The sequence below is a fragment of the Hevea brasiliensis genome, chromosome 13 (assembly GCF_030052815.1).
Source record: "Hevea brasiliensis isolate MT/VB/25A 57/8 chromosome 13, ASM3005281v1, whole genome shotgun sequence".
Taxonomy (NCBI): Eukaryota; Viridiplantae; Streptophyta; class Magnoliopsida; order Malpighiales; family Euphorbiaceae; genus Hevea; species Hevea brasiliensis.
This window is the reverse complement of record NC_079505.1, coordinates 22,194,790-22,222,156: the sequence shown is the minus strand read 5'-3', so window position 1 is coordinate 22,222,156 and position 27,367 is coordinate 22,194,790. Positions and strand designations below refer to the sequence as shown.

The 27,367-nt window shown below is 31.7% G+C and overlaps 2 protein-coding genes across 2 annotated transcripts; one reads left to right on the top strand and one right to left on the bottom strand.

Moving 5' to 3' along the window:
- Nucleotides 1-85: 85 nt before the first annotated feature.
- Nucleotides 86-1,021, top strand: LOC131172114 (uncharacterized). Its single transcript, XM_058133066.1, has 2 exons — nucleotides 86-286; nucleotides 656-1,021. Exons 1-2 carry the CDS (start codon nucleotides 86-88, stop codon nucleotides 1,019-1,021), a joined length of 567 nt encoding a protein of 188 aa, XP_057989049.1.
- Nucleotides 1,022-5,739: 4,718 nt separating this feature from the next.
- On the bottom strand, nucleotides 5,740-10,888 carry LOC110663940 (uncharacterized). The gene is made up of 3 exons (XM_058133007.1): nucleotides 9,064-10,888; nucleotides 8,848-8,937; nucleotides 5,740-6,631 (listed from the first exon to the last, which is right to left on the bottom strand). The coding sequence occupies exons 1-3, from the start codon at nucleotides 9,125-9,127 to the stop codon at nucleotides 5,982-5,984; spliced, it is 804 nt and encodes a 267-aa protein (XP_057988990.1). The 5' UTR covers nucleotides 9,128-10,888; the 3' UTR covers nucleotides 5,740-5,981.
- Nucleotides 10,889-27,367: the final 16,479 nt, after the last annotated feature.

Here is a 27,367-nt window from a genome sequence, read left to right as displayed (position 1 = left end):
TGTTGGGTATTTAGCAAGGGTAGAGAAATATTTTGCCATCAATAACATCCTAGAAGAGTTTAAAGTTCAGTTAGCACTTGTCTGCATGGAAGGGCCGGCTTTGCATTGGATGCGTTGGTTGAGACAACACACTGTGGATATTTCTTGGCTTCAGCTTACCCAAGAGCCGCTCCACTGCTATGGAGGACTCATGCGTGCTAACCCTTATGAGCGTTTGCCTGAGAAAAACAGCGTAGATTTCATCAGAAAGACAATGCAGATGCGTGAAGATACATTCAAACAGCAGGTAATTCATCAAGACTGTAGTGTAATTTTAATTCAGGAATCTAACGAAGAAACTGAGGAACTTGAAGAAGCTGACGCTGAAACTTGCGGGTGAGGGAACTCCACTGGCTATACAGTGTGCAGATGGTGTTAATGGATGAGCTCAACAAAGAAATTAAACAGAATAAAAAATACAGGAGTCTCATGACCAGTAGTTCACATATTAATATCCAATCTCAATTCATTAACCTACGTAATCCCACAACACAAAGTAGTCATCTGTATATTTTTAACTTTCAAGGCCTGAGCCCAAGGGAAAGAAGCAGCAGTTGCTCTGGTGAGACCATGAGAATGATTACAAGGGGATTTAATCTTGAGATGCCTGCTGCAGAAGAAACATATAACTGCTGTTAGCACTGCCATTGATGATGACAGGGTTGCAGGAGCAAGGTCTTTCATCCCCTTGAAAGGGAATTATAAAATAAGCATCCATGGCCCTGACCGAGAAAGTGAAGCGCAGCTAACATTAAGCATTGGAGGCAGTAGCAGCAAGAAGACGATCATGTCCACAAATCAAGAATTGGGATTCTCTGAACAAATGCATAAGCGTATGAAGGATCTTGATTCTCCTTCATCAATTAAGTCCGGAAAAGGAGGGGATTTCAGCACCCTAACAACCCCCATGAGCAGCTCTAGTGCAACGTTTGACAATGAAAGAAAAAAACCACATTGGCTTTTCCAAGGTATGACTGTTTGAACTTTAATTTAAGACTTGTATCAGTGCATTGTACTTATAACAAAATTCTCCATCAAAATCTGCACAATGATTATACATATATATATATATATATATATATATATATATATATATACACACGTGTGTGTGTGAGATCAAACTCAGTTCTTTTATTAAAGGTTATTAATTAAAGTAAGAAAATATTTAAATATTAATAAAAAATATTATATTTTATTATAAGAATATAAATCAATTAAAATTGTTTAATTTAATTAAAAATTCATTATATATTAATTGTATCTATAAAAACCAAAGTTTATGGCAAACAAATTGATAGAAAAGCAAATAAAAGGTTTAATTGCTTTGGGATTCATTAGTTAATTAGGATGTAAATTAATCGCAAGTATATACGCACATAAAAAAATTATTTATAAAATACTAAATATGAAAATATTTTAAAATAAATATATAATATTATACTTATTAAATTTTAATATTAATTATTATTAAAAATTTTAATATATTAATTTAAGTAATTAAAATTAATATTTAATTTTCTACAAAATATGAAATAATTATATCATAAATTATTTGATGCACGTTCAACATATGTGATCTAAAATATATAGAAGTGAAAAGGAGGAAAGAACATTTGGATTGTCAAAAATATCCTTAATTTTAAATTATTTATAATTATAAATTTTAATTTAATTAATTATTAAAAATTAATATATTTTAATTAAATTAAAAATTAAAAATTATTAATTTTAAAATTTTTATCATATTTGGATTCTAAATGAATTATAAAAATAATTAATATATACACACAAAAAAATTAAGGAAGAGTTGGAGACTTAGATTATTGGTCTTTTCTGTTTAAAATTGTGAATCAAGGAAAACTTTGGAAATCATATTTACGTACAAAATTTTAGTTCATGAGTTATTTACTTGGATTATTTATTTTATTTAAAATTTTATGTATATAACCACATGATTATTTTGTGTTGTGAAAATAAAAGACTAAATTTAAGTGATTATTGAAAAGAAAAATTAAATTATTTAAATAATTTAAAATTAAAAAATAAAGAAATTGAAAACAACTCACAAGTAAATAGAATCATCTTATGTTAATTAGATGATTAGTGCAATACAAAAAACTGACTAATCGTTCAAATGCAACACTAATACAAGTTAAAAATTTATTTGCACCGTAATTGAATTTTAACTTTCTAGGCTCTAATTAATTATGGTTTAAGAATTAAAATTAAATTGTCTACTTAAGCCATGTTCGACAACAGCTTTTAAGGCAGTGCTTAGTATTTTGATTATAATCAAAACACTACTTTTCTTATTTATACTATTTGATGACAGAGTATTTATACTATCTTTTAAAGGTTGAGGGAGTGGTTCATGAAAAGTTATCCTCATAGATTTTAGAGGTTGAGGGAGTATCTTGACTAGAGTGAACAGGATAATACCATTATTTTTACATTTAACAGCTATTTCAATAGCTATTTTACCAAATACTTCTGCTTTAAATCACTATATAAATAGCTAATCACTAATAGCTAAATGCTAATAAAATAACAGACAGCTACTAAAATGGCTACCAACTACTAGAACATCTAATATTGCCAAATGGGGCCTTAAAATGGCCTAACCCATGGTTCAATCCAAAGGAAGATTAAAATTTAGAGTGTGATATTTGCACATCATATAATTATTTAAGTTAGTTTTTATAATCATTTTGCCCTTTTTATTGATTAGTTTTAGTTAATTTCATTGCTAATCTAATTCACTACAAGGAAAAAGGAGATTTGAAACCGAAAAATCGAAAAATCGGTTTCAAATCATTGAAAATCGATTTCTAATTACGATTAAAAACTGATTTGAAACTGAAATATTCAGTTTATAATCCATGTGTTTCTAAATTAATTAAAAACGAAATATGATATCTGTTTCAAATTCTGATGCCGTTTTGAAACAAAAATTTCTGTTTCAAAATTAGAAACCGAATAATTTCTGTTTCTAATTTTGTTTCAAGTTAGAAACCAATACTTTTCGGCTTCTATTTACCTGAAATGGATTTTCGTTTCAAATCGATTTCTAATTTACAATAAACAAGACAAAAATAAAATACTTTTGAAACTGAAGTACATTTAATTTCTAAATAGAAATTGAATTTTCGTTTCAAATCTATTTCTAAATGTAATAAAATAAAAAAAAAATATTTTCTATTTTGAAACCGAATGCTTTTCTGGTTCAAATTACTGAAAAAGATTTTTATTTTTATTTAATACATTATTCCCTGTACTGAAACATAATATATTATTAAATTTAGATGCTTAATATCACAATATTTAAGATATCGAGCTATCAAATATCAATCAACATTATATATATTTATCATATGAAGACTTATGACAATAATGTATTGTATGGAAAAATAAAATATCATATTAACAATAGAAAAAGCTAATCGTCATCAACAATGTCATCACGATCATCGATATTTCTAGCATCATCCTGATGAGTAACATTCGGAGCTCGGGCAGTAGACTTTGTAACCTACATAATCTACACTATCACGTCCTACGTCATTCATTGCATGTGCTCCCCTAGTGTTTGCTCACATTGTCGATCTCTCTCCTCCATTGCAACCAGACTATCCTTTAGAGTCATGACAATCTGGTGAAATTGTCAAATCTCTTCCTCCATTGCACACTGTCAATGATTGCACATTATTATATTAACCAAAAACATGTTTTTATTTTTTTTGTTAGATATTAGGTTAAGATTAGTTAAATCAAATAATAACTCTACCAGATCTACTTTAAATCCGACAATCTCCCCACCTCAAAATCAAAAGCACAATAAAAATTGATCAAAATGGCTATATTGGCTAATATAAGGAAAGAGTAAAGGCATCACTATTTTTTTATAGAAAAGATACACCTTTGTGACAAGTGATGCACACCTAGAATTTTCCCTAAGATAATAAATACTAATACAAGAACAATTAATAAACATATTAATTAATATATGATTAACAATAATATAGGGGCAAAACGTGAAAGAAATTTGGCATAAGCATTGGCATGCTGATGCTGGGTCCAAAATGGAGGCTTTGTTTAAAGTGGACTATCATTTTATGTATTGTTTTTGAATTGGGAAAATAAAAAGCCTCTGGTTAATATTAATATGTGCTCTATGTTTGTGTGGCATAAAAGACTCTCAGTTGGATTGTCCTTTAGCAGTCATAAATCTTTTATATTAATGGGCTTTCTTTGATTTTATTTCCCCCCAGTTTTTTTATATTTAAATTTCAAAATATTTCAATAAATTTAACTTTGGCTATCAATATTTTTGATGCAATTATGGACTATAATGGTTTAGGCTTATAATAAGACAACATTATTGGATACTAGCCGATAACTTCAGTGTTATTAAGGCGAAAGGCGACACTAAGGCAACAAGAGACCTTATGGCCTTAGGCGAGAGGCGAGAGGAGAGGCGAGGCCTTTTCGAAGCAAGGCACCATAGTCTAAATTATCTAAATTATATATATGTGTGTATTTGTAACATAAAATTCGCACTTTTAACTAGTTTGATGTGTAAAAAAATGCATATTGAAAAGAAAAGAAAAACATTGTTTACATTATGTCTATATGTAAGATAAAAAAAATTGAAAATTGTGCGTACCTGCATTTCTAGCTTAAGTAAAAGATAAAAGTGAGGCTATAAAATTAAAACTCATAGTATAAGCAATAATACAAATAATAATAAGAGATGTTAATATATATATAAAATTATGCATACCTATATTTCCAACTTAAGTGCAAGATAAAAGTTGATACTATAAAATTGAAATTTATAGCGTAAGTAACAATAATAATAATAATAATAATAATAATAATAAAAGTTGTTGAATCATAAAATAGAACATGCAAATTCTAGAAGTTCAAACTTTAATAAATAGAAATAAGTCATAAGCCATAAGAATCCAAATGCAACAAGTACGTAAATAAAAAAAAAAAAAAAAACTTGTAACTAAAACTACTCGTCATCAAGATTTCCAAAATTATCTTCATTTTCAACAGCTTCCATCACAAATTCTTCCTCCTCTTCATCATTATCAACTTGTGAAGAGGATGCACCTCTCATTGAACGAGACCCTCCAAATGATGGAGTTTTCAACTGGTGTTGATCTTGCAACCGATCTCGATTCATAATGAGATTCAGAAACTCCAACTGCCCTATCAACATCACCCCAAGTCAACACATCATCCATGAAAACAAGAGTATCATCATCATCATCCCCATCTCCTTTTTTTAATTCACCAAGCAACCACTCATTACTTTCATCAATATTTGCCAAATCAATTGGCGTGGCGATATCTCCAAAGGTGTATCGGCGTAGCAAAGCTCTATTGTACTTCACATAAGCCAATTTGTCCAAGCGTTCTTGAAATAGCTGATTTCTTTTCTTCCTATGAAGCTCTCATTAATTTTATAGTAACAAATAAGTTAAAACTTCAAATTGAAAAGGTTCAAAATAAAATAAAAAAAATATTATATTTAATATTTTTTTTTTACTTACATGCTCAAATACACTCCAATTTCTCTCACAACCACTTACACTACATGTAAGACTGAGAGCCTTTATAGCAAATTTTTGTAGGTTTGGAGTTAAAGAGCCATATGTTTTCCACCAAGTAGCTATTAAAATATAGAATCAATGATTGTTAAACTCAAATTCATAATATAATTTAATAAATGAGGAAGATGAAAAATTAATAAGAATATAAATTAATAACCTAGAGATTTAGTTGTTCTTCCTCTAATAGCAGAAGGATAACTAAAGGTCCCTGTAGCTGCCTTGTATTTCTCAATTTCATCAATAATCATGTCAACTTTTGTTGAATCTTGTTCCATTTTGTGAATGCACGAAAGCAAGCCTGAATTCACTTCTTCATCATGCTCAATTCTCATCTTGTTTGGATAAAAAAAATTCAGGATTCAAAAAGTATCTAGCAGCATGCAAAGGATGATGTAATTGAACTGACCATCTTGCATCAATAATCTCAAAAATATGCTTGTATTTTTCTTCATTGCCATTGAATGAGTTAGCATTGGTTTCTTTAGCCCTATCCATAACTTCATAAATATATCCCATGGCTAGTTTCTTTTCATTATTAACCAGTCTTAGCACACAAACAAGAGGACCAGAAACTTTAAGAGCATATACAACATGATTCCAGAAGGCAGGACTCAAAACTGTTCTTTCACACTTTTTACCTTTCACCTCTTTAGCCCATTTACTAGTTGTCCAGTTCTCTGAAGTAAACATTTTTCTAATATTGGCCTTCTGCAGGTGAATCCTTCCCAATGTAATAAAAGTAGTAGCAAATCTAGTTTTCCCTGGCCTTAGCAATTCTACTCCTTTAGTGAAATTCCGCAACATATTCAGAACTCCTGAAGAGCCGTATATGAAACCAATAAGCTCAATAGCTTTGCAGGATGTTTCTTTGAAAACCCTTACCTTAAAAATATCTTCCAATATCAAATCTATACAATAGGCTACACATAGAATCCAGTATAGATGGGGAAAATTTGCTTCCAATATTCTCCCTGTCATAAACAAATAGATAATTCATTTTATTAATAATAAAAATAAATAAACAAATAAATTTTTCTTTAATAGATAATATAAATAAAAACTTTACTTGCTGTAACATTATTTAATGCATTGTCTGTAACAACTTGAACCACTTTTTCAGGACCAATTTCCATCAATTCTTTCTTAATTAAACTGGTCAACAATGCTGCTATCTTTGATTCATCACTAGTATCAATTGATTTAATAAACAAACTTCCTTTTGAGCTATTAACTAAGAAATTAATCAATGTTCTCCCTTTTCTATCCATCCATCCATCACACAACAATTAACATTCGTAATTTGTCCATTCTTCTTTATGAGACTGAAGAAGTTCATTTGTGGTTTGCGCTTCCTTGTTAAGTAACCTAACTCTAACCTCATGATAACTTGGAGGTTTCATTTCCCTTCCATAATTTCCTATAGTTCGAATCATTTCTCCAAAACTATCATAATTCACAGCATTAAAAGCTATTCCTACATCATACATCCATCGTGTTATGGCAACATAAGCACGCTCCCTTAACTCCTTTTTAGCTGGATTATTTTCATCAATAGTAGTTTGCCTCATATTTTTTCCCATAATAGCTGGTTTGGGGAAAAATAAGCATCAATAGGCCCTTTGTTACTTTGTTGTTGTAGAACTTTTGCTCTTTTTGAAGCACTAGTACTACTACCATGAATAGTTTCCCTTTGTTTTCCACTATCAATTTCTTGCACCACATCATCCTCTTCCAAATTCAGGCGGTCTTTCCATATTCATGATTGATTTTTGCTCTCTTTTTTTACTAATGAAGTCTTGCATTTGACTTCTCACATCTTCTGGGCATTTTGGACAACGAACCACATTTTTATAACCTCTAGCAAGGTGTTGCTTGATTCTATTGACTCCCCCTTTATAAACTTTCATACAATAAATGCACTGAAGATCATTCGTATTATTTTCATTAACTTGAATCACATGTGCCCATCCCGGGTTCGTTCTTTTACTACCAGTAGAAGATCCAGTTGTATTACACTTATTAATCATTATCAAAACCCCCCCCCCCCCCCCAAAAAAAAAAAAAAAAGAATAAAAAGTAATATAATTAAAAAGCAACAAAACAATGCTATGAAGGTTGTGCCATCTCCATTCAATACTAGCAACAAAAGCAATAAGTATAAGAAAATAAGATATTAAAGCAATAACTATGAATTCAAGCAAATAAGAAATTAAAATATTAGACATTTGATTTTTTTTTTCAATAATTTGCATAATTATACATCATGCTATATTGATATATTTCAAAAGCATTTATAATACTAACAATAATCAACATAAAGAAGCAAATTACAAATTAATTAATTAAGCAATAATTCTCAATACTTTCCCAAACTCCCAATTCAAGAAAATAAGAAATTAAAATATTAAACATTTGTTTTTTTCAAAAATTTGCATAATTATGCATCATATTGGTATATTTCAAAAGCATTTATAATACTAACAATAATGCAACATAGAGAAGCAAATTACAAATTAATTAATTAAATCAATTATTCTCAATTCTTCCCCAACCTCCCAATACAAGCAAATAACAAATTAAAATATTAAACATTTTATTTTTTTTAATAATTTGCATAATTATTATAGATAATGCTACATTGGTATATTTCGAAAGCATTTATAAAACTAATAATGATACAACATATAGAAGCAAATTACAAATTAATTAATTAAAGCAATAATTCTCAATTCTCCCCTAAACTCCCAATTCAAGCAAATAAGAAATTAAAATGTTAAACACTTAATAAATAAACAATAATTTGCATAATAAGAAATTACAATTTACACATCAAGAGCATTAATACTCATTTAATAAAAACATATTACATAATCACAATCACAATACCCATTTAATTAACATATCACATAATACCCATTTAATAATAAAATTACATCACACTAAATTTTTAAGAAATTTAAGTATTTAACCAAAAAAAATAAATTGAACCTTGTAATAAATCGGGCAGCATAACGACATGAGATGGACACATGGAGCAGAGCAGAAAAGAAGAAGAAGAAGAAGAAGAAGAAGAAGAAGAAGAAGAAGAAGAAGAAGAAGAAGAAGAGTAGATCGCAACAGTGAGAGGAGAAGTGCAGATGAGAGAGAGAGAGAGAGAGAGAGAGAGAGAGAGAGAGGGACAACATACCTGGTTGCTGTGGGCTTGTAGCGCGATGCTCTGTTCTTCTTTTCTTGCAGTCACTGGGAAGGATGTCTTGGTGGCTGGCTGGCTTGCTCTCTTCTTGCAATCAAGTAAGTGACAATAGGTTTTAGGGTTTCATTTTATTTCTCAGCTGTTAAGAATAAAAAAAATTAAAAAAAAATCTCGTCACTTTCACGAGGCGGTGCCTCGTGGCCTCATCACCTCTTGGCTTCGGGGTGTCCTCCTCTTTGAAGTGGCCTAGCCTTGGCTTGGAGAGTCGCAGCATGCTCGCTTTGCCTCACCTCTCGACTCGCCTGGAGCCTCTTCTTGCCTTTTACAGCACTGGATAGCTTATATTGGATATTAAACTATGAGTAATAATACCAAAATAATTATTTAGCAAAGATCAAATTATTCATAATACTTTATAACAAATCAACAGAGAGTTTTAATACTAATGAAAAATTTCAAAGGATTTTCTTTAATAGAATGGCTCAAAATAAGATATTATCAAAAATGAAAGATCTTAAAATCATTTTCTTAATAGCATCTAAAATATGATGGTCATGCCTATTGCCATATTATTCAGGCACTTGGGAAGTCATCATCACTTATTGATAGTGAAGCTACTTGTAGATTGAAATTCAAGTCTTCTTCCAAAAGAACGATATCTGGACAACTCAACATATGAAACTTTCAGGAAATCAATCAAATGGGGTGTTGGTGGAGCATTTACAAAATTTTTTTGACTTCTTAGACTGTAAAAATATAATAATAGTATATTGAATATATTATTAAAATGAAAGACCTTAAAATATAAAGACCTATGATTTATGAAGAAGTTTATTGTACATTCCAACAAAAATTAAAATATGATATCATGTAATGTAGAATCTAATGCGAATAATTTCATAGTAAGCTATCCCAAAATTAAGTATAAAATGGATATCTAAGAGGAATTAATATTGTTATACTAAATCAAAAGCAATATAAAGCCAAGAAGAAGTAAATACCTTTTTGCTATATTTATTTTTCATGTGAGGTAGCACCTTTCTCCTGTAGGTTTTTTGGGTGTAGACAGAGGGCTTTTCATATGGTCTCTCACTGCATTCCTTCAATTATATGAACAATAGGCACTGGATTCCACACACTTTCAGGTTAAGGAACTTGCATGTGTTACCAATGTCAGTTTTAATTGGTAAGTTATTCGTATGCAGTATACTGGATAAGGATAGTGAATCAAATGTGAAATATTGAAGATCAAATAGGACAAGAACATGCATTCATTATTGTGTTCCAATTCAGCAACTATGATCTAATTCCTATAGTAGCACTTTAGTTCTTCTTATAAACAAAACAACAAAGACAATTCAAAAAAAACTTTATTAGAAAAGAAGAGCAAGTCCAATTTCAATTCTATTTATGGTTTTAAGTTGCAATCCAGAACTCCAGTTTTGATCAATGCAGTTCATGAATGAATATAAACTAGTAACATGCACATATATTGTAGTTGGTCTGGAATAATAGATGGAGTGGGTGATCCAACTCGATTACTATTGCCCACATGGCTGGGTCAGGTACCTGAACCCTAATCTAGAAAATTGGAAGCATGTTTTCACTGTCTTATTTTCTAATTCATGATAGGTAAAATCCAAACTCTAATTCATACTGTAAAACATGCTGACAGCCAGAGCATGTGAATTTTCATTGTATAATTCCTTTAAAATGAATGAATTGATATAGTTTTAGAAATTGATAAAATGTTCAAAAATCTGGATTATTAAACGCTCATAACAAGCATGTTGCTTCAACCAATTTTCTAATAGCTAAGCAACAACATGGAAATATCACTTTCCATTTTTATTATCATTAGTTAATGTAGAGCCCATGTTTACAATTCCTCTTTTAAAATTTACAAACATAATCTCATCGACTTAAGAATGACCATAAGAATATCAATTATTATTCAGAAAATAGGATTAATGCTTACAATTAACCTCATAGCAATTGACAAGAAATCCCATAGTAACTACCATCTCAACAAAGCAAAAAAAGGATTAGATGACAGTACCCAATTCATAAGACTGATAGAACTCGATTTCACATCTCAAAACCCTAACACACACACACACACACACTGAGAGAGAGAGAGAGAGAGAGAGAGAGAGAGAGAGATAGGATATTTATCGACATTGTATCGAAAGAGCTGAAAGTAGAGAGATGAAGTGGGATAGACCGAGCAACTTGCTTGACGCAGCTGCCCTTCCCAATTCACTTGCTACAACAAAAATCACACATAGAGAGAAATGAAATGCAGAAGAAAAAATAAAAACCAAAAGACCTTGAAATTAGGGTTTAGAATTGGAGGGCCGCGAAGAGGATTGAAGTGAATGGCACTATTTCTATTGAGGAAAGTGAGGGTTGGTGGAGAGCGTCTGAAGCAAGATTGAAGATTTCGAGATCGTGAAATTGAGAGATTGCTTATGAGTAATATGTGAGGCTTCATCTTTTGAAAGAGAAAAAGGATTGTGAGTAATCTCAAAATCTCACACTTGGGTATTCCCCTAAAACGTAGGAGAGAATAACAAATGGTAGAAACTTGGGGTAGCATAAATTGGATAAAATACGTTCCTTCACCAGAAGAGAGAGAGAGAGAGAGAGAGAGAGAGAGAGAGAGAGAGAGAGAGAGTCCAGTGAGGCTAGTAGAGAAATTGATGAAGAGTGAGAAGCTATATGTTATTTGGCCTTTAAATTAGAAACCAAACCAATCGATTTCTAATTATAAAAAATTAGAAATCGACCCAAATCAGTTTCTAATTTCACCTTCAAATATAACAAGTAGAACACTTTAAATTTAGAAACCAAAATTAATCGATTTCTAAATATAAGAAATTAGAAATTGATCAAATCAGTTTCTAACTTGACCTTCAAATCTAATAAGTGGAACACTTTGATTTTTGAATCAGAAATCAATCGGTTTCTAAATGTAAGGAATTAGAAACTGACCAGAATCAATTTTCAATTTGGCCTTTAAATATGATAAGTAGAATACCTTGACCTTTGAAACCGAAATCAATTAGTTTTTAAAAATAAGGAATTAGAAACCGATTCCAATTGGTTTCTAATTTAGCCTTCAGATTTAATAAGTAGAACACCTTGGCTTTTGAAATTGAAATCAAATGGTTTCTAAATACAAGGAATTAAAAACCGATCAGAATTGGTTTCTAATTTGGCATTAAAATCTAATAAGTAGAATACCTTAAAGTTTGAAACTGAAATCAATCAGTTTCTAAACTTAAGGAATTAAAAACCGAAAGGGATTGGTTCCTTTCAGTTTTTTAAATTGGTCTTCAAATCTAATAAGTAGAATACCTTAACTTTTGAAACCAAAAATAATCCATTTCTGAATATAAGGTAATCAGTTTCTAATATATTTGATCCTTTTTGCTCAATTTCTGTTTCAAAAGCCATTTTAAATTACAAACCAATATGAATCCGTTTCTAAATTTGGTTTCTATTCCGATAAATTCTCATAGTGATTAGTTTTTCATATTTGTCAATTCTAGTTTAATTGTGAATTTTTTCTTATTTTATAAGTTAAACGGTGTTTTTGAACATATTTAGGAATCAACTGCATGTGTGGAAAGTTAATTGCAAGCCAAAAGATGCCAAAAATAAAGTGCAAAAATTGTTGAATTTAGTGGCTGCTGACAGTTGCAAAAGGAGCTGCACAACCTATGCAAGAAAAATAGATAAGTTGCACAAAGCTGCTAAAAGTTGCATAGGATCCTACATTGTAATACCCGCCATTTTTCAATATCAAAATATCTGTCCATGGGAGAATATTCTGGTGAAAACTGAGACTTCACAGTCTTGGGAGTGGCGGTAAAATGTGAAAGTAGGTGCATGTATATATGTTTAAAATATTCAAAATATATTTAAGAATAAAAAATGTTTTAAGGGTTTTATTCTTTAAAAGTTTTAAAGTGGTTGTTTTGAGCAGAAGGAGTTTAAACAACCAAAGGACAGGCTTTCGGTAGCCAACGGATAGGCTTTCAATAGTCGAAGTCTTTTTTATGGTTCAAATAACCATCTAGGTAGAATCGACTTTGGTAGCAAAAAGTGTGAATTTCAGCAGTCGAAAGTCGCTCAACTATCAAGGATATAAAAGAGACCACAACTCATTTTTTAGCTCAAAACATATGAGTTTCTCTCTTTCCTCTCTCTCTTAACTTTAGGGCATATAAGGAGCTCTTCTGTAACATCCTCACTTACATAGTCTGTACGTTATACTGTTTCGATGACTGAGGTTGTCTGGGCAGACAGCCTAAATGTGGATAGCCAGAGTACAGATAGTCAGAAAGTCTGAAACTACATTTTGGTAATAGTGAGGAGACATAAAATGATGAAATATGTGATAAGAAAAACTAAGGAAAAAAAAATAAAAGAGATGAAATGAAACTAGGTTAAACGTGCCGGAACCGTAGCAATGGGTGACCGCACCAAAAAGTTACAGCGAGGACCGTTGACTAACCCTGGATTGTGGAAAACCCTGGAAAATATTTTCGAGACCTAATTAAAGGTCTACTGAGGTGTAATTGACATTGAAAATATCAAAGAAAATTAGTAAGTTAGTATAAACGAAAAACGAAAATTAAAGAAATCGGCAGGTCAAGGATTAAATCGGTGTTGCCGAAAAAGTCTGAATTTAACCCGAAGAGGGGCATTTTGGTCATTTGACACCTAGAGTGGACTTTTGACTTAAATGTCCATGAAAAATAAGTAGTATTAAATTTAGAAATTCCCATGAAAAAAAAAATAAAATTTCAATTGAAATGCAATTAAAGGAATTATGGGGTTTAATTTAAATATTATAAAGTTTAATTATTATATTAGTAAACTTTACTTAGTGGACACTAAGTGGCACTATATAAAGACACCTAAGGAGCAGAATTTTCCCACTCACTTCATCACTTTCATCAAGCTCCTCTCCCATGGCCGAATTGAAGCTCTCAAGTGTCCTCCATGGACGTCCATGAAGCAAGCTCCATTCCCCTACCTTTAAGCCATTATTTCTTCAAACTCTCTTCATGAAAAATGATCCTTGCACCATGGGCAACCTATAGGCAGCAAAAAGGAGAGGAAATTCCAAGGATTTGTCAAGCTCAAGTTGAGGTTAGTGCTAGTTTTTCTTATCTTCCTTAATTAAACTTTGTATTAAGGTTGAGACAAATTGAATGGTTGAGAAAAATTGAAGAAATGGTTGAGTATTGGGAAGTCAAAAATTCAGCAGCCATGGGATTTAAGGGGTTTTAATTTATTTTGATATGTAATGGATGGGTAAGGAAATTGACTGTGGTAATTAGATGGTTTAGTAAATTGATTTCATGTGCAAGTGTTCAATTTCTTCCTTTTGTTTAAGTAAAGTTGGAATTGATGTTAGGGTAAGTAATTTGGTTGAGATACTTGAAGAATTAATTGAGTTGTTTTTATAAGTATATGATGGGAATTTAAGGTTAATTAAGGCAATTTAATGTTCTAGAGAATTAATTTCATGTGTATGTATGATTGAACATGTGAATTGGGGTATGAAGGAATTATGGAAGACTTTGGCAAATTGGTAATTTCGGTAGCCTTAAGGTTCCATGAAGAGTGCTTGAATTCATGAAGTTACTTGATGAATTATGGTATTAAGGATTGATGAATGTTTATGTAAATTAGTATTGGAAATTATATGTAATAATTAGGTGTGTTTATATGTATATATTGTTGAATTTGGATTTTGTGAATTAGGGTAGCGTTTGGTGTATTGAGGATATTTGTATTCTACCCAAATTGACCATAATGTGATGTGATGAATGGGTATGGTATGGTACAAAATCAGAATTAGGTATGGGAATTTAAAGTAGAACAAGTTGGATGTATATTTGATTTGTGTTTGAGGAAAGTATAAAGGGTAGTATGCATTTGAGTCTATAACCCTAAATGTGTGACCCCAATTGGTATGAGGCCAATTGAAAGTGAAACTGGACACAAAATGTGCCAACTTTCATGTTGAGAACTTGCCTAAATTCTGTCCGGAAAGTGACATTATAATTGACATAATTCGGATTTGCAACTTTGCAAACCTAAAATATGACCATTTGAATAGTAACTACGTAATTGACCATAACACCCTGTAGACAAGTCCAAATGACCTGAAATTTATATCAATGGAAAGCTTAAACATAGAGCTACAACTCTTATGAAGACACCAAAGCCCAGAAATGACCAGAACCAAGTCAATTTGCTTGCCCAATTTACGGTACTAAATCTGCCAGAATTGAGTTTGACCTAAAAATGACCTAACTTTGCATTAAAAATGCAATCTATCTAGCTTTAGTAAATTGACCATATTGGTATATACAACTCAGAATGACATGAAATCAATGGCCAAAATTCAATAAGACATAGACCTATAAAATTGCTTCTTTGACCAGAATCTAAAAACCAAGGAAAATAGGACATCTAGCTAGATCAATCTAGCATACTAAAACTGAAAAATTTACATTATCATGCAATAAGTCTTAGAAATAAAATTGGTAATAAATGCCAACTTGTGAGAATTATAAAATGTGCTATATTAGCAACATATTGAAATGAAAATTGTGACATGTTGATACTAGAATCAACCTATCCATGATGCATAAAAAGGTCAACATTTTTGTTGACCAGTGAAAGGCATAATGACCTATAAACCTTAAAAATAAAGAATTAAATATTTAAGCTTGTAAATGCCCTAGTCTTGCTTAGTTGACTAGTTTGGATAGGTTGACATGCCAATAGGGTTCTGACAGCTGTACTGTAAATGGCTTCATGCCATACTGTGTTTTATGGCTTATTATGCCACACTGTAATTTTAATAGCCTATAGCTATACAGATTTTAATAGCCTATGGCTATACGAATTATTTTATTATACTCGGCTTATTACCTGATTGATTATATGGCTTCTTAGCCATACTATTTGCACACCGGAAGATACTTTGCACCGATGGTGTGACGGCCCAAGGTATTAGGTACCCAGTGCTATATTAACCGTTTATCCAGTCTGATTAGTTGTATAGGCTACACGGGCAGTCAATTAAAATATTATTCAATTTAGGCAGTTAAGTTAAGTTAAGTTAAGTATAATGAAATTTTAGTACAATTAAATTAAGTATTGAATGAAATGAGTAAAAGAGATTAGCAATAGAAACATAACAAAAATACAATTTGCAGAACCGTAGACTTAAAATACAATACAGTTAGAATAATTTATATACTGGGTATTATTACTGAAAGGTTATAAACTTAGCACTTCCAAAGAGAAACAAACTAGTATATAAGATAGTTGATACTAGAAATACCATACCAAATTAAATTGATTCCTGAGTATCCGAATTATGATTTATTTCTTTATTTATTTGTATATATTATTTCAATATTGTATTATTGCACCACTAAGCACAAATGCTTAGCACGATGGAATTGTTTCCTCGCGCAGGTACTGAAGGTAAAATCAGTAGACAGTTAACTAAGATTTTTGGAGTTCAGATTTGCAGAAGTGTCATAAGAGTACATGATTGTCACTTCCTCAGCAATGCATGTAGATAGGGCTCATATTACACATGTTATGTATATTGTTCATTCTTAGCATATTGTAAATTATATGTATATCCTGTGCAAAAGAAACTTTTGTAACTAATTTATAAGTTATGTAAATTTATCAAATTGAGAAATTCTGATATACGAGTTGATAAGATGATTATCTGATCTTGATGATTCTGATCTAAATTAAGTTTGAGAAATTTTGAGATTGATTCTGAGTTTGAGAAATTGATGAGATATTATTGAGATAAATTGAGTTGTGAATTTAAATATGTTGTGAATTGTTTTTGGTAGGTTCAGAAGAACTGTTAGTCCAAATTACAGTCGACACTCTACCGGATTATCATTAAAATTTTTGAAATTTCTAAATTAGTCAGATTTTGATAAACAGTAAAAATAGCCTAAACCTTAGATAAAGTTTTTGAACATTAAATCAAGAACTGTAATGAATCAGATAAGATCAGGTGCTTCGGCACTCCATGTGACATGCCTTGCTCGGCTACACTTTAGACGGGTAAGAGGTGTTACATCTTTGAAAAGATTCCTTTGAGTTTTTGAAGATCCGAATGTGGATTCTTCCATTTAGAAGTGTGAAAAAGTATATTCAAGTTTTAAAGTTTTAATTCTCCTGCCTTCGAGCTCCAAGAAAAGGGGTGACCTTCTTTTCTTCTTAATCTAATAGTAGATCTAAGAGAGTTGATGAGGAATAAGGTTTTTAAAGCTTTAATTTCATGAACAGTTAAGTTTTAGGAAGTTTATGCTATGTTGGGTTTGGGGAAATTATAGGATTTGAGTTTTGATAAATGTATGTGGATATTAAGCATGTTTTCAAATTGTTCTAGGCCCTAGAGATGTGTATATGTAAAGAGGTTGTGTTTTGGAACTTTGAAATGAGTTTGGATATTGATGGGAGAAGGGATCTGCGGGTTTTCGACTTGGGAATTCTGGAAATTCCTAGGTTCGACTGTCGAAAGCTGGAAGTTGGGAGTCGAAGCTTGCATTTTCTTGAAAAATTTAGAAATTTTCCAAGTTCAGCAGGCAAAGTCCCAGGCTTTGACAGCTGCAGTGGCTACTTGTCACACCCTTATCCCTATTGAAAATCATTCTTCTTTTGCTTTCTAGGACTATGGAGTGTAACTAATTAGAGCATCTAAATTCATCAAACTGATGCTCAACATCCATTTTACATCACTTACAAAACTGACTGTAAGTATCAACTCAAAAATTTCACATCTCCATCCATATAAATTCATACTTAAAAGCTCCTCCTTCATAGTTTAAAGGGAAGAAATCGATGTTGCCTACAATGCATAAAAACAACAGTGGATCTTCCTTCCTTACTTAATTTTGGTATACCTTGGAGGAAATTCCAACAACTATACTGATCCTGGAGAAATGGAAGCAAGGGCAAAGGATTTGTTGGGAGGACGAAAGTAGGAAATGGCTGAGAAAGGAAGGGAAAGAAAATAGGTTAGCTAAACTCTCTCTCTCACGCTCTCTTTCTTTTTCCTCCTCCTATTTGTGCCTTTTTTAATAATAATAATAATAATAATAATAATAATAATAATAATAATAATTATTATTATTATTATTATTATTATTATTATTATTATTATTATTATTATTATTATTATCCATATCTAGAAAGCTCTCGATTGTGCTCTTTCTAAAGGCCAAAGTTGGTTAACTGCGCTTTTAATTCTTTCTTCCTTTGTTTTATTATAATATATATAAATATATTTTTATTATTCTAAACACTTCCATTCTTCTTTCTTATTTTTTTTTTATTTTATTTACTGGATAGATAAGATCACATGGAATTTTAAGAGGAAAAAGGGTCTGTCACTTTTCCACTTAAGCAAAATTTCATTTTGGTCCCTTTTTTTTTCAATATTCTAATTGCCAACCTACAACTTTTAGAACTTCACTTACCAGTCCAAATTTAAATAAAACTCTCACTAAAAGTTTAATAAATTGTGTTTCTATTTTCTAATGATAACCATTACTATTATTTTCAAAAATTTTGGGGTGTTATAATTCTCTCGCCCTAAAAAGAATTTCGTCCTTGAAATTCCACAACTTAAGGAACTATAAAGTCTTATCCAAAACCACCATACTTCTGCTGAAATTAATTTCTATTTCTCCATGTAATCAAAACAACTATCATACATCAATCACTTCAGAACCTAGTAAAACAAGACAAAACCCAATACTCCGATTACTAAAGTCCACTTCAGAACCTATGCTCCCATTTCAGTTTTAGATATTCTTCACCGTATATATAATACAGTTATAACATGTTATTCTATATTTTTTTGTTTCCTATTACATATAAACACCACAATTGATTCATTCTCATAATTGATGGCATATCATTATTATCAATTACACTATTCAAATCAAACCTCAATACTCATGTAGTACAATAGTCTCATATTTCTCAAAGAAAGAAAATTCATTATATATTCATATACCAATCTCCCCTAATACTTCTCATGCTACAAATCATATACCAATTCAATAGCTCTGTTCCTTTCATTATACCTCAATACAAAATATGTAATATCCTCACTTTAGCTAGTCCATATAGTCTACTGTTCAGGTGACCAATGTCAGTCTGGGCAGCTAGAATGTTTGAAATTATAAATAGACTAGAGTGATGAGTTATAAATAAACCAAATAATGCTTATAAAAATCAAGAAAAATTTTTAAGAACGAAATACACTAAGGTTAAACGAGCCGAAACCCTAGTGATGAGTAACCCGAAGGGGAAGTGACGGTGAAGGCCGTTAGAAACCCTAGACCCGGGGAAAACTTCATGAAATAATTTTTGGGACCTCAAGGAAGGATTATTGGGGTTCCAATGACAATAAAATGTTAAGAAAACACAAGAAAAATTTAATCAATCGGTACACATAATTTTGGCCCGTTAAGCCAAACGGAGGGCATTTTGGTCATTTCGTCTTCAGAGATGACTTTTGACCAACTTGTCCATTTATGTAAATAAATTATATGACATAAAATATGAATAAATATTATTAAAAATTTAATTGAAATTAAGTAGACAAGAAAAGAAAAGAAAATTGGATTTATTACTTCATGCTTATGTAAGGATGAGGTAATTAAAATGCAAGGCCAATCAAAATAAAGAAACATAATTAAAATACATTAAAATAGAGAAAAGGAGGCAGAATTCTACAAAAAACAGCAGCCATCCTCATCTTCTTCAAAACGTCCCTCAAGCCTCTCCCTCACTCCTCCATAGCCAAGCTTACCAAAAGCTTGCTTTCCCTAGTTTTCTTCCAACAAAAATCCTAAGTGTTAACATAAAAGCTTGCTCTTTCATCTTAGTAAAGCTTTTAGGAGCAAAAAGAAATCAAAAGGAAGAGTTCTTGCAAGCTTTGGATTAGCTCCATTAGAGGTTAGTGACTAAATTTGATCTTTCTCTTTCCATTCATGTTGGAGGAGTGAAAATAAGTGTAAATTTAGAAAGAAACTTAACAAACATCATGTGTATGCCCATCCCAAAATTTTAGTAGCCTTGAACTTGGTTGATTTTTGTAGATTTATGAGAATTAAAATGATATTTTGGCTACCTTTAACACTAATATATTATTTAGGATAATGAAAGGAAGGTAAATGCATGATTGAAGATATTAGGGTTAGGGTTTAAGCATGAACTTGAGACCTTGATCATGTAATGGTGAAAATAAGTTTTAATGGTCAATTATGGACCATTTGGCTGTGTGTGAATCAGAAATGAAGTGGTTTGTGTAGTGAGAATTGAGGTTAGTGTGGCTGCCCTTAGTGACCTGCAGGACTGGGCATGAGTCCAACAGGTTTGGGAAGCAATAACTGGAGTTGTAGGGGTTCAATTGGTGCAAGACCAATTGGACATGAAAATAGACACATAATGGCACAACTTTGGTGAAGAAATCATGCCCAGGAAACCAAATCAAGTTGACCTAAAGATTGCCCTAATCCGGGTGACCTACAATCTGCCTGGGTAAAATGACCAAATAAATAGTATTTAGTCATTTGGTCATAACTTAGGGTATAGGGGTCCAATTGACCTGAAATTTTACCAGCAATAAGCTGAGATATATAGCTACAACTTTCATGGAGAAAGCTAACCCAAATTATGACCATAACATATTCAAAAAGTGAACTGCAGTCACTGCTCAAAATACTATAGATTTGGTTAGTCCAGAAAATCTGGAAAATTTGTAATCCGGCCAATTGTGATTTTTGGGCCATAACTTGAGCTACAAAACTCCAAATGGAGTGATTCAAAAAACGAAATATAACTAGACAAAATAAGGAACAACTTTCATGTTGACCACTTTGCCAAATTCCCACTACAAAAATGACTAATGGAACAGTAAACACAAAGCTTGAAATCTAAAAATTTTGAACAATTAACATTAAGCTTAGAAATGGTATTGGCAACCAATACCAACAAATTTAGAATGTAAAATGTGGTATGTTGGGAATATTAAAACCAATGTACCTATTTTCCATGTAAAAGTCAACATTTTTGTTGAATAATGAAGTGAATAGTAACACCTAAATTTGAATTTCAAAAATTATATAATTTAAAAGTGTAACATGCCCTAGTATACCTAGCCAAATTGGTTTGGATAGGTTGGCATGCCAATAGGGTTCTGTTAGCAGTACTGCATATGGCTTTATGCCATTCTGTGTTTTATGGCCTCACATGTTATTCTGTGACATAATAGCCTTTGGCTATGTTGATTGAGTTATTATACTCGGGTTTTATCCCTGATAATTATTACAGCTTATTAGCTTTTCTGTTGCACACCGGGAGACACAATGTGACCAATGGTGTGATGGTCTGAGGTACTTAGTACCCAGTACTAGTTTACCCATTTATCTAGTCCAGTCGACTAGTATGGGCTACTTGGGCATCGAATAATACTGTAATAAATATCAGAAATTAAGTCTACCAAAAATGTAAACATACATTCTGCATACTTACTTTATTTTAGTTATTTTATTTTATTTTATATTGTCACCACTAAGCAGAATTGCCTAGCGCGTCACTTTTGCCACGCGCAGGTACTGGAGACATAGCTGGGGAGCCCAGCAGACATCAGACCAGATAAACTTTTAGAGCTGCATACTGAGTCCAGAGTCACCTCACATCTGCAGTACACTTGATAGGACATTAGGACTTTGGGTGACATTTTGTATTTTGCATTTTGTATTAGTTTTGGATTGTAACTATAAACTCTTGAAATTATTTGATAATGTAAATATATGAAATTTCATGTTATTGAAATTTTCTGTATATTATGTTGAAAAATAAAATGTTGAGAAATATTCATGAATGTGCTTCAAGTGATGATGTGAATAGAATAATTCAGAAAATAGTGTTGAGATTTTGAGATTGAGTTGAGATGTGTGTTTAATGGAGTTCTGGATTTAAAAATTATATTGGAAGTGTCTTTTAAACAGGTTCAGAAGAACTGTTTTTTCAATTTATAGCCGGCACTCTGTCGGATTTTCTATAAAATTTGTGAAAATTCATATTAATACAAAAATTTTAAATAATTGAGTAAAAAGGGGTAAATTGAATTGAAATATGATTTGGTGCTCCGGCACACTGTGTGGCATATCTTGCTCGGCTACACTGTAGACGGGTAAGGGGTATCACAAAATATTTACTCTAAAATAATTTCCAAGGCATAAATCCCTATATACTCATATATGTATCCTATTAGATCTGATGGCATCTTTGGGTTGCATTGATGATCTGGCCCCCCAAAGAGAAAATGCTAGCATCCTAATTTATGGAAGCAATATACTGGTCATACACAATGCACAGAGCAGCCCCCAAAGGGCAAACAAGCTGGCATCTGCTTAAAGGAGTAAATGCTGACTCCGTGAAAATGACTATTTAGTGATGGTTATGCTGATGCTGATACTGATGTTAATTGACTCTAATGATAATGATGATCTTGTTAGCATCACTCTAAGGGGCAAATAATAACCAACTAGTCATATGCATGTGCAAAGCTGCCTCTAAAGGGTGACCATCTGATATATGGCCCAAAGGCTATGTGTATGTCAAGCGCTATCCCAAAGACAGTATAATGTTGAAATATAAACCTTGTCATCAAAGGGTGATCTAACAGGTACATATAAAAATGTAACAAGGCTCTTAATCCACCTTTATTCACCATAATGCTCATTAAAACCAAATATCCCTTCAAATTTCCAAATGATACTTAATACTTGAATATTCCTAACATGATTGCACATATGAATTTCCTTTTACTGCTAACATTCACATAGTAACATGTCTTATACCATATTCATAAAACCAATAATTCTTTTATACAACTCCTCTGTTATGCATATTTCATGATAAAATATTCGAATCAAGCTCTCATATTATTAATTTCTCTCTTACTCCTCAATATCATGAATTTAATAGCAATAACTCAGAAAGCATCATAATTGTCACTTAAGTTCCTATTTATCATCATGGTTTTGTCAAAAATAATTCTACACTACCTAAAGTAGCATAATCAAATCCTAATCATAAGGCATATTATGATCACATAACACATCTAACTCTAATTTTACATAAATATCATTATAAAACTACTACTTTAACTTTTATCCTTTCAATTTATTATTCACTGCCTCCCTTCTTATCTTCATGTTAACTAACCACATTCATACTTTTCAAGTTTTTCTTTCATATTCAAATTTCCGCTTTTCTTTTAGAATATCTCCCATAAGTAAATTTCATAGTATAACCCTTTTAGTTAGGATTCCAACCCTTCAACTAATTAAAAGTAACTTGACAATTAACACACTTCTAGATCAATGCAAAACTTGTAATCTCTTAATATCACCTTACAAGACCAAACTCTAATTGTTTAATTATTGCCACAGGTTTAATTCTTAATACTTTAGTCATTAGCAATGCCAAATACCTCACTTACCCAAGCACAAATCATCATTAAGAGTCTACAGAATTTATAACCTAAGCTCTAATACCACTAAATGTCACACCCTTATCCCTACTAAAAATCATTTTTCCTTTGCTTTCTAGGACTGTGGAGTTTAGCCAATTGGAGCATCTAAAACCATCAAACTTATGCTCAATATCCATCTTACATCACTTACAAAACTGACTGTAAGTACCTACTTACAAATATCACATCTCTATCCATATAAATTCATACTCAAAAGCTTTTCCTTCATAGTTTGAAGGGAAGAATAGAAGGGTTACGTGGGCATCCATGTTGTCGAAAATGCATAAAAACAACAGGGGATCTTCCTTCCTTACTTAATTTCAGAATAACTTGGTGGAAATTCTAGTAGCTATACTGATCTTGGAGAAATGGAAGCAAGGACAAAAGATTTGTTGGGAGGAAAAAAGCAGGAAATGGTCGAGAAAGGAAGGGAAAGAAAACAGGTTAGCTAAACTCTCTCTCTCTCACTCTCTCTTTTTCCTCCTCTTATTTGTGCCTCTCTTAATTATTATTATTATTATTATTATTATTATTATTATTATTATTATTATTATTATTATTATTATTATCTAGAAAGCTCCCGTTTGTGCTCTTTCTCTAGGCTAAAATTGGTCAACTGTACTTTTAATTCTTTCTTCCTTTGTTTTATTATAATATATATAAATATATTTTTATTATTCTAGACACTTCCATTCTTTTTTCTTATTTTTTTTATTTTTTTTTTATTTTATTTGCTAGAATAGATAAGATCACATGGGTTAATTTTAAGAGGAAAAAGGGTCTGTCACTTTTCCACTTAAGCAAAATTTCATTTTGGTCCCTTTTTTTTAATATCCTAATTGCCAACCTACAACTTTTAAAACTTCACTTACCAGCCCAAATTTAAATAGAACTCTCACTAAAAGTTTAATAAATTACCTTTCTATTTTCTAATGATACCCATTACTATTACTTTCAGAAATTTTGGGGTGTTATACTACTGCCCAAAATGGGCACCAGATGCTCTAAGGTCCAGCAACCGAAAACCAAGGCTCCGGCAGCTAAACTTGGTTCTGCCCACTTATTTTCTCCTTTAATTCCAAGATTCCAAAACTTAATTTCATGGTTCCTAAGGGTCTAGAATAGGATATTTATATTATGTATAGAGTTTTAGAGCCTTGTATAACACTTTAGGATCTGATTTTATAGGATCAGGCTTGAGGGATTTGGAAGAGTAAGAATCTAAGGATAGCTCCCATTCGAGTAAGGAGGTTAATAGGTTTCAAGAGGTGAGTAGCTCTAACCTTAATAAAATGAAAACTATTTACAGGTAATTAATGAGCATCCTCATGCATCATGTCATATTTATTTAGGATGTATGCATTTGGAACACGAAAATGTTGCATAATTGCATAAATTATTGTTGGTGCATTGATGGATATTGGATGACCCATTACTCCCCCCATGTTATGTTATGTAACGTTACATATGTTATGGATCCATAAGTATATCCTAAGGAGAGATCTTGACGTTGCCCTTAAAGGGAGATCTGATAGTTGCCCTTGGGTACATGACACAGGTCATGTTTAAAAGAAAAGTTGAGGGAGTTATTAGTGATAATGTCCATCTTACATGAAATATTTGTGATGTAAAAATCCACATGAATGATGAATTCATGTATGAATGATTGATAATGGTAATGATGGTTAGTTTACTCACTAAGCTTGTGTAAGCTTACCCCATTCCCCTAACCCCCAGGTACAAGGTTACAGGACTAAAAGAGTTCTTTGAAGAGAGAGCATCATGGGTATTCTTAGCCCTTCCTATATGTATGATCTATGGGTAAATGGACATATAATTTATGAATGGATAGTACAGTGTTGGTGATTAAAGGAAATTGGAGTTATGTAATAATTGTTTAAGTATGCTAATATATATGTTATATTAACCCTTTTAAGGGTATGCATGTTGAACCATTACATTTTTTATCTTATGTATGTTAAGGTTTAAATTATGAACCATTATTATATTTATGTATAGGTGAAAAGACTAAGGTGTACTGGTTTGATGTATGTTTAAATGGTAAGGTGTAGGAATGTATGAAAGTTTTACAGGTTTTAAGCTTGCTACGGGTTTCAGTAGCCTTAAACTGACCTGATCCCTAGTGCCAGTAACGGCTCATAGCCAGGGTCGTTACATGCATGGTTATACAACTGCTTATGCAAGAATTTGAAAGACAACTTCAAACCCACTAAAAGTTGCACAATGTAACACCCCTATATTCGGTAGTGTGTTCTACTGTTCCGGTGACTAGTGTCTGTCCAGACAGTTAGAATGCCTGGAACTACACTTAAATGTTAATGAGGATACATGAAATAATGAAATACAATAGAGGAAAATACAAGAAAAATAAGGAAAAAATAAGAGCAATGAAATGTGACTAAGTTAAATGAGCTAAAAACCGTAGCGATGGGTGACCGCACTGGGAAATTGCGGCGTGGACCGTTGATTAGCCCTGGACAACGAGGAACCCTGGAAAATATTTTTAAGACTTAAATAAAAATTTATTGAGGTATAATTGACTTAGAAAATGTCAAAGAAAAATTAATAAATTAGTACAAAGAAAAATGAAAAATCGAAAAACCGACAAAAATCGGTGTTACCAAAAAATTCAAAATGCAACCTGAACAGGGGCATTTTGGTCAATTGACACCCCGAGTTGCCTTTTGACCTAAATTTCCATTAAAAATAAATGATATTAAACTTTGAAAATGTCATAAAAAAATTAAATTGTGGTACATTATATTAATAGTGAAAGAAATGGTAACAAAATTGCAAATTTGGAAACTTGGATTAATTTAATACTTTAATCACCATTAGTGCTCCACTAAGTGAGCTTTAGTGGACCTATGTATAGCATTTGGGACAAAAAATTTGTAATTTTCAACCTTACTCAACAACCAGCCGAAAACCTCCCAAAAGAAAATCCTCCATAGCCAAACCTCACACAAACCTCCATGCACTCCTCATTTAGCCATTGTTTCCACTAGTTCTCTTCATTAAAGTTGATCACCACACCTTGGGCAGCATTTAGGGAGCAAGAAAGAAAGGTTTTGATGAGTTTTTAACAAGCTTCAAATTAAGTAAGTGCTTATTTTCTATTTTTGATTCATTAAAGTTTGTGTGGGTGTTGTGGTGAGTTGATTTATGAAGAAACTTTGAGGTTTTAATGAGTTATTGGAAGGTACTATTTTTGGAAGCCATGGAATATCAAGGTTAATGAATTATTTCTTCATGTAAATGGTATTTTGAGGTATTGATTTAAGTGCTTAAATGTATAAGAGTTGATTTACCATGTATATAGTTTGAATTATAAGTTTGAAAAGTTAAAATGGAAGCTTGATGTATATGTGTTACTTGGGCAGCCTCATGATGAAGATTGGAAGTGTTTAAACTGATGAAAAGTTTGTTGAATTATGGTACTAAAAGTGGCAGCATATGTGTATGATACAGTAGTGAATATGTATGTAATTCGATGATGGAAGTTATATGTATTGGTTAGGAGTATTATGTGGATATATTATTTAGAATTGGATATTATGAAATGGAAGGGTAAATGGTGCATTGCCAATTGGTTATATTTTGCCCAAAGTTACTATAATGTAAACTAATGAATGGTTGTGGTATGATACAAATGCAGAATTTGGTTTGGGCATGAAGTTATAGCTAGTTGAATGTGTGATTAGTTTGGTGCTTTAAAAATGTGTTAAGTGCAGTATGTGTTTTAGGCTATAAATAGAATTGTGTGACTCCAATTGGTATGAGGCCAATTGCAGGTAAAACTAGGCACAAAATATGCCAACTTTCATGTTGGAAGCCTACCTAAATTCTGTCCAAAAAGTGATATGA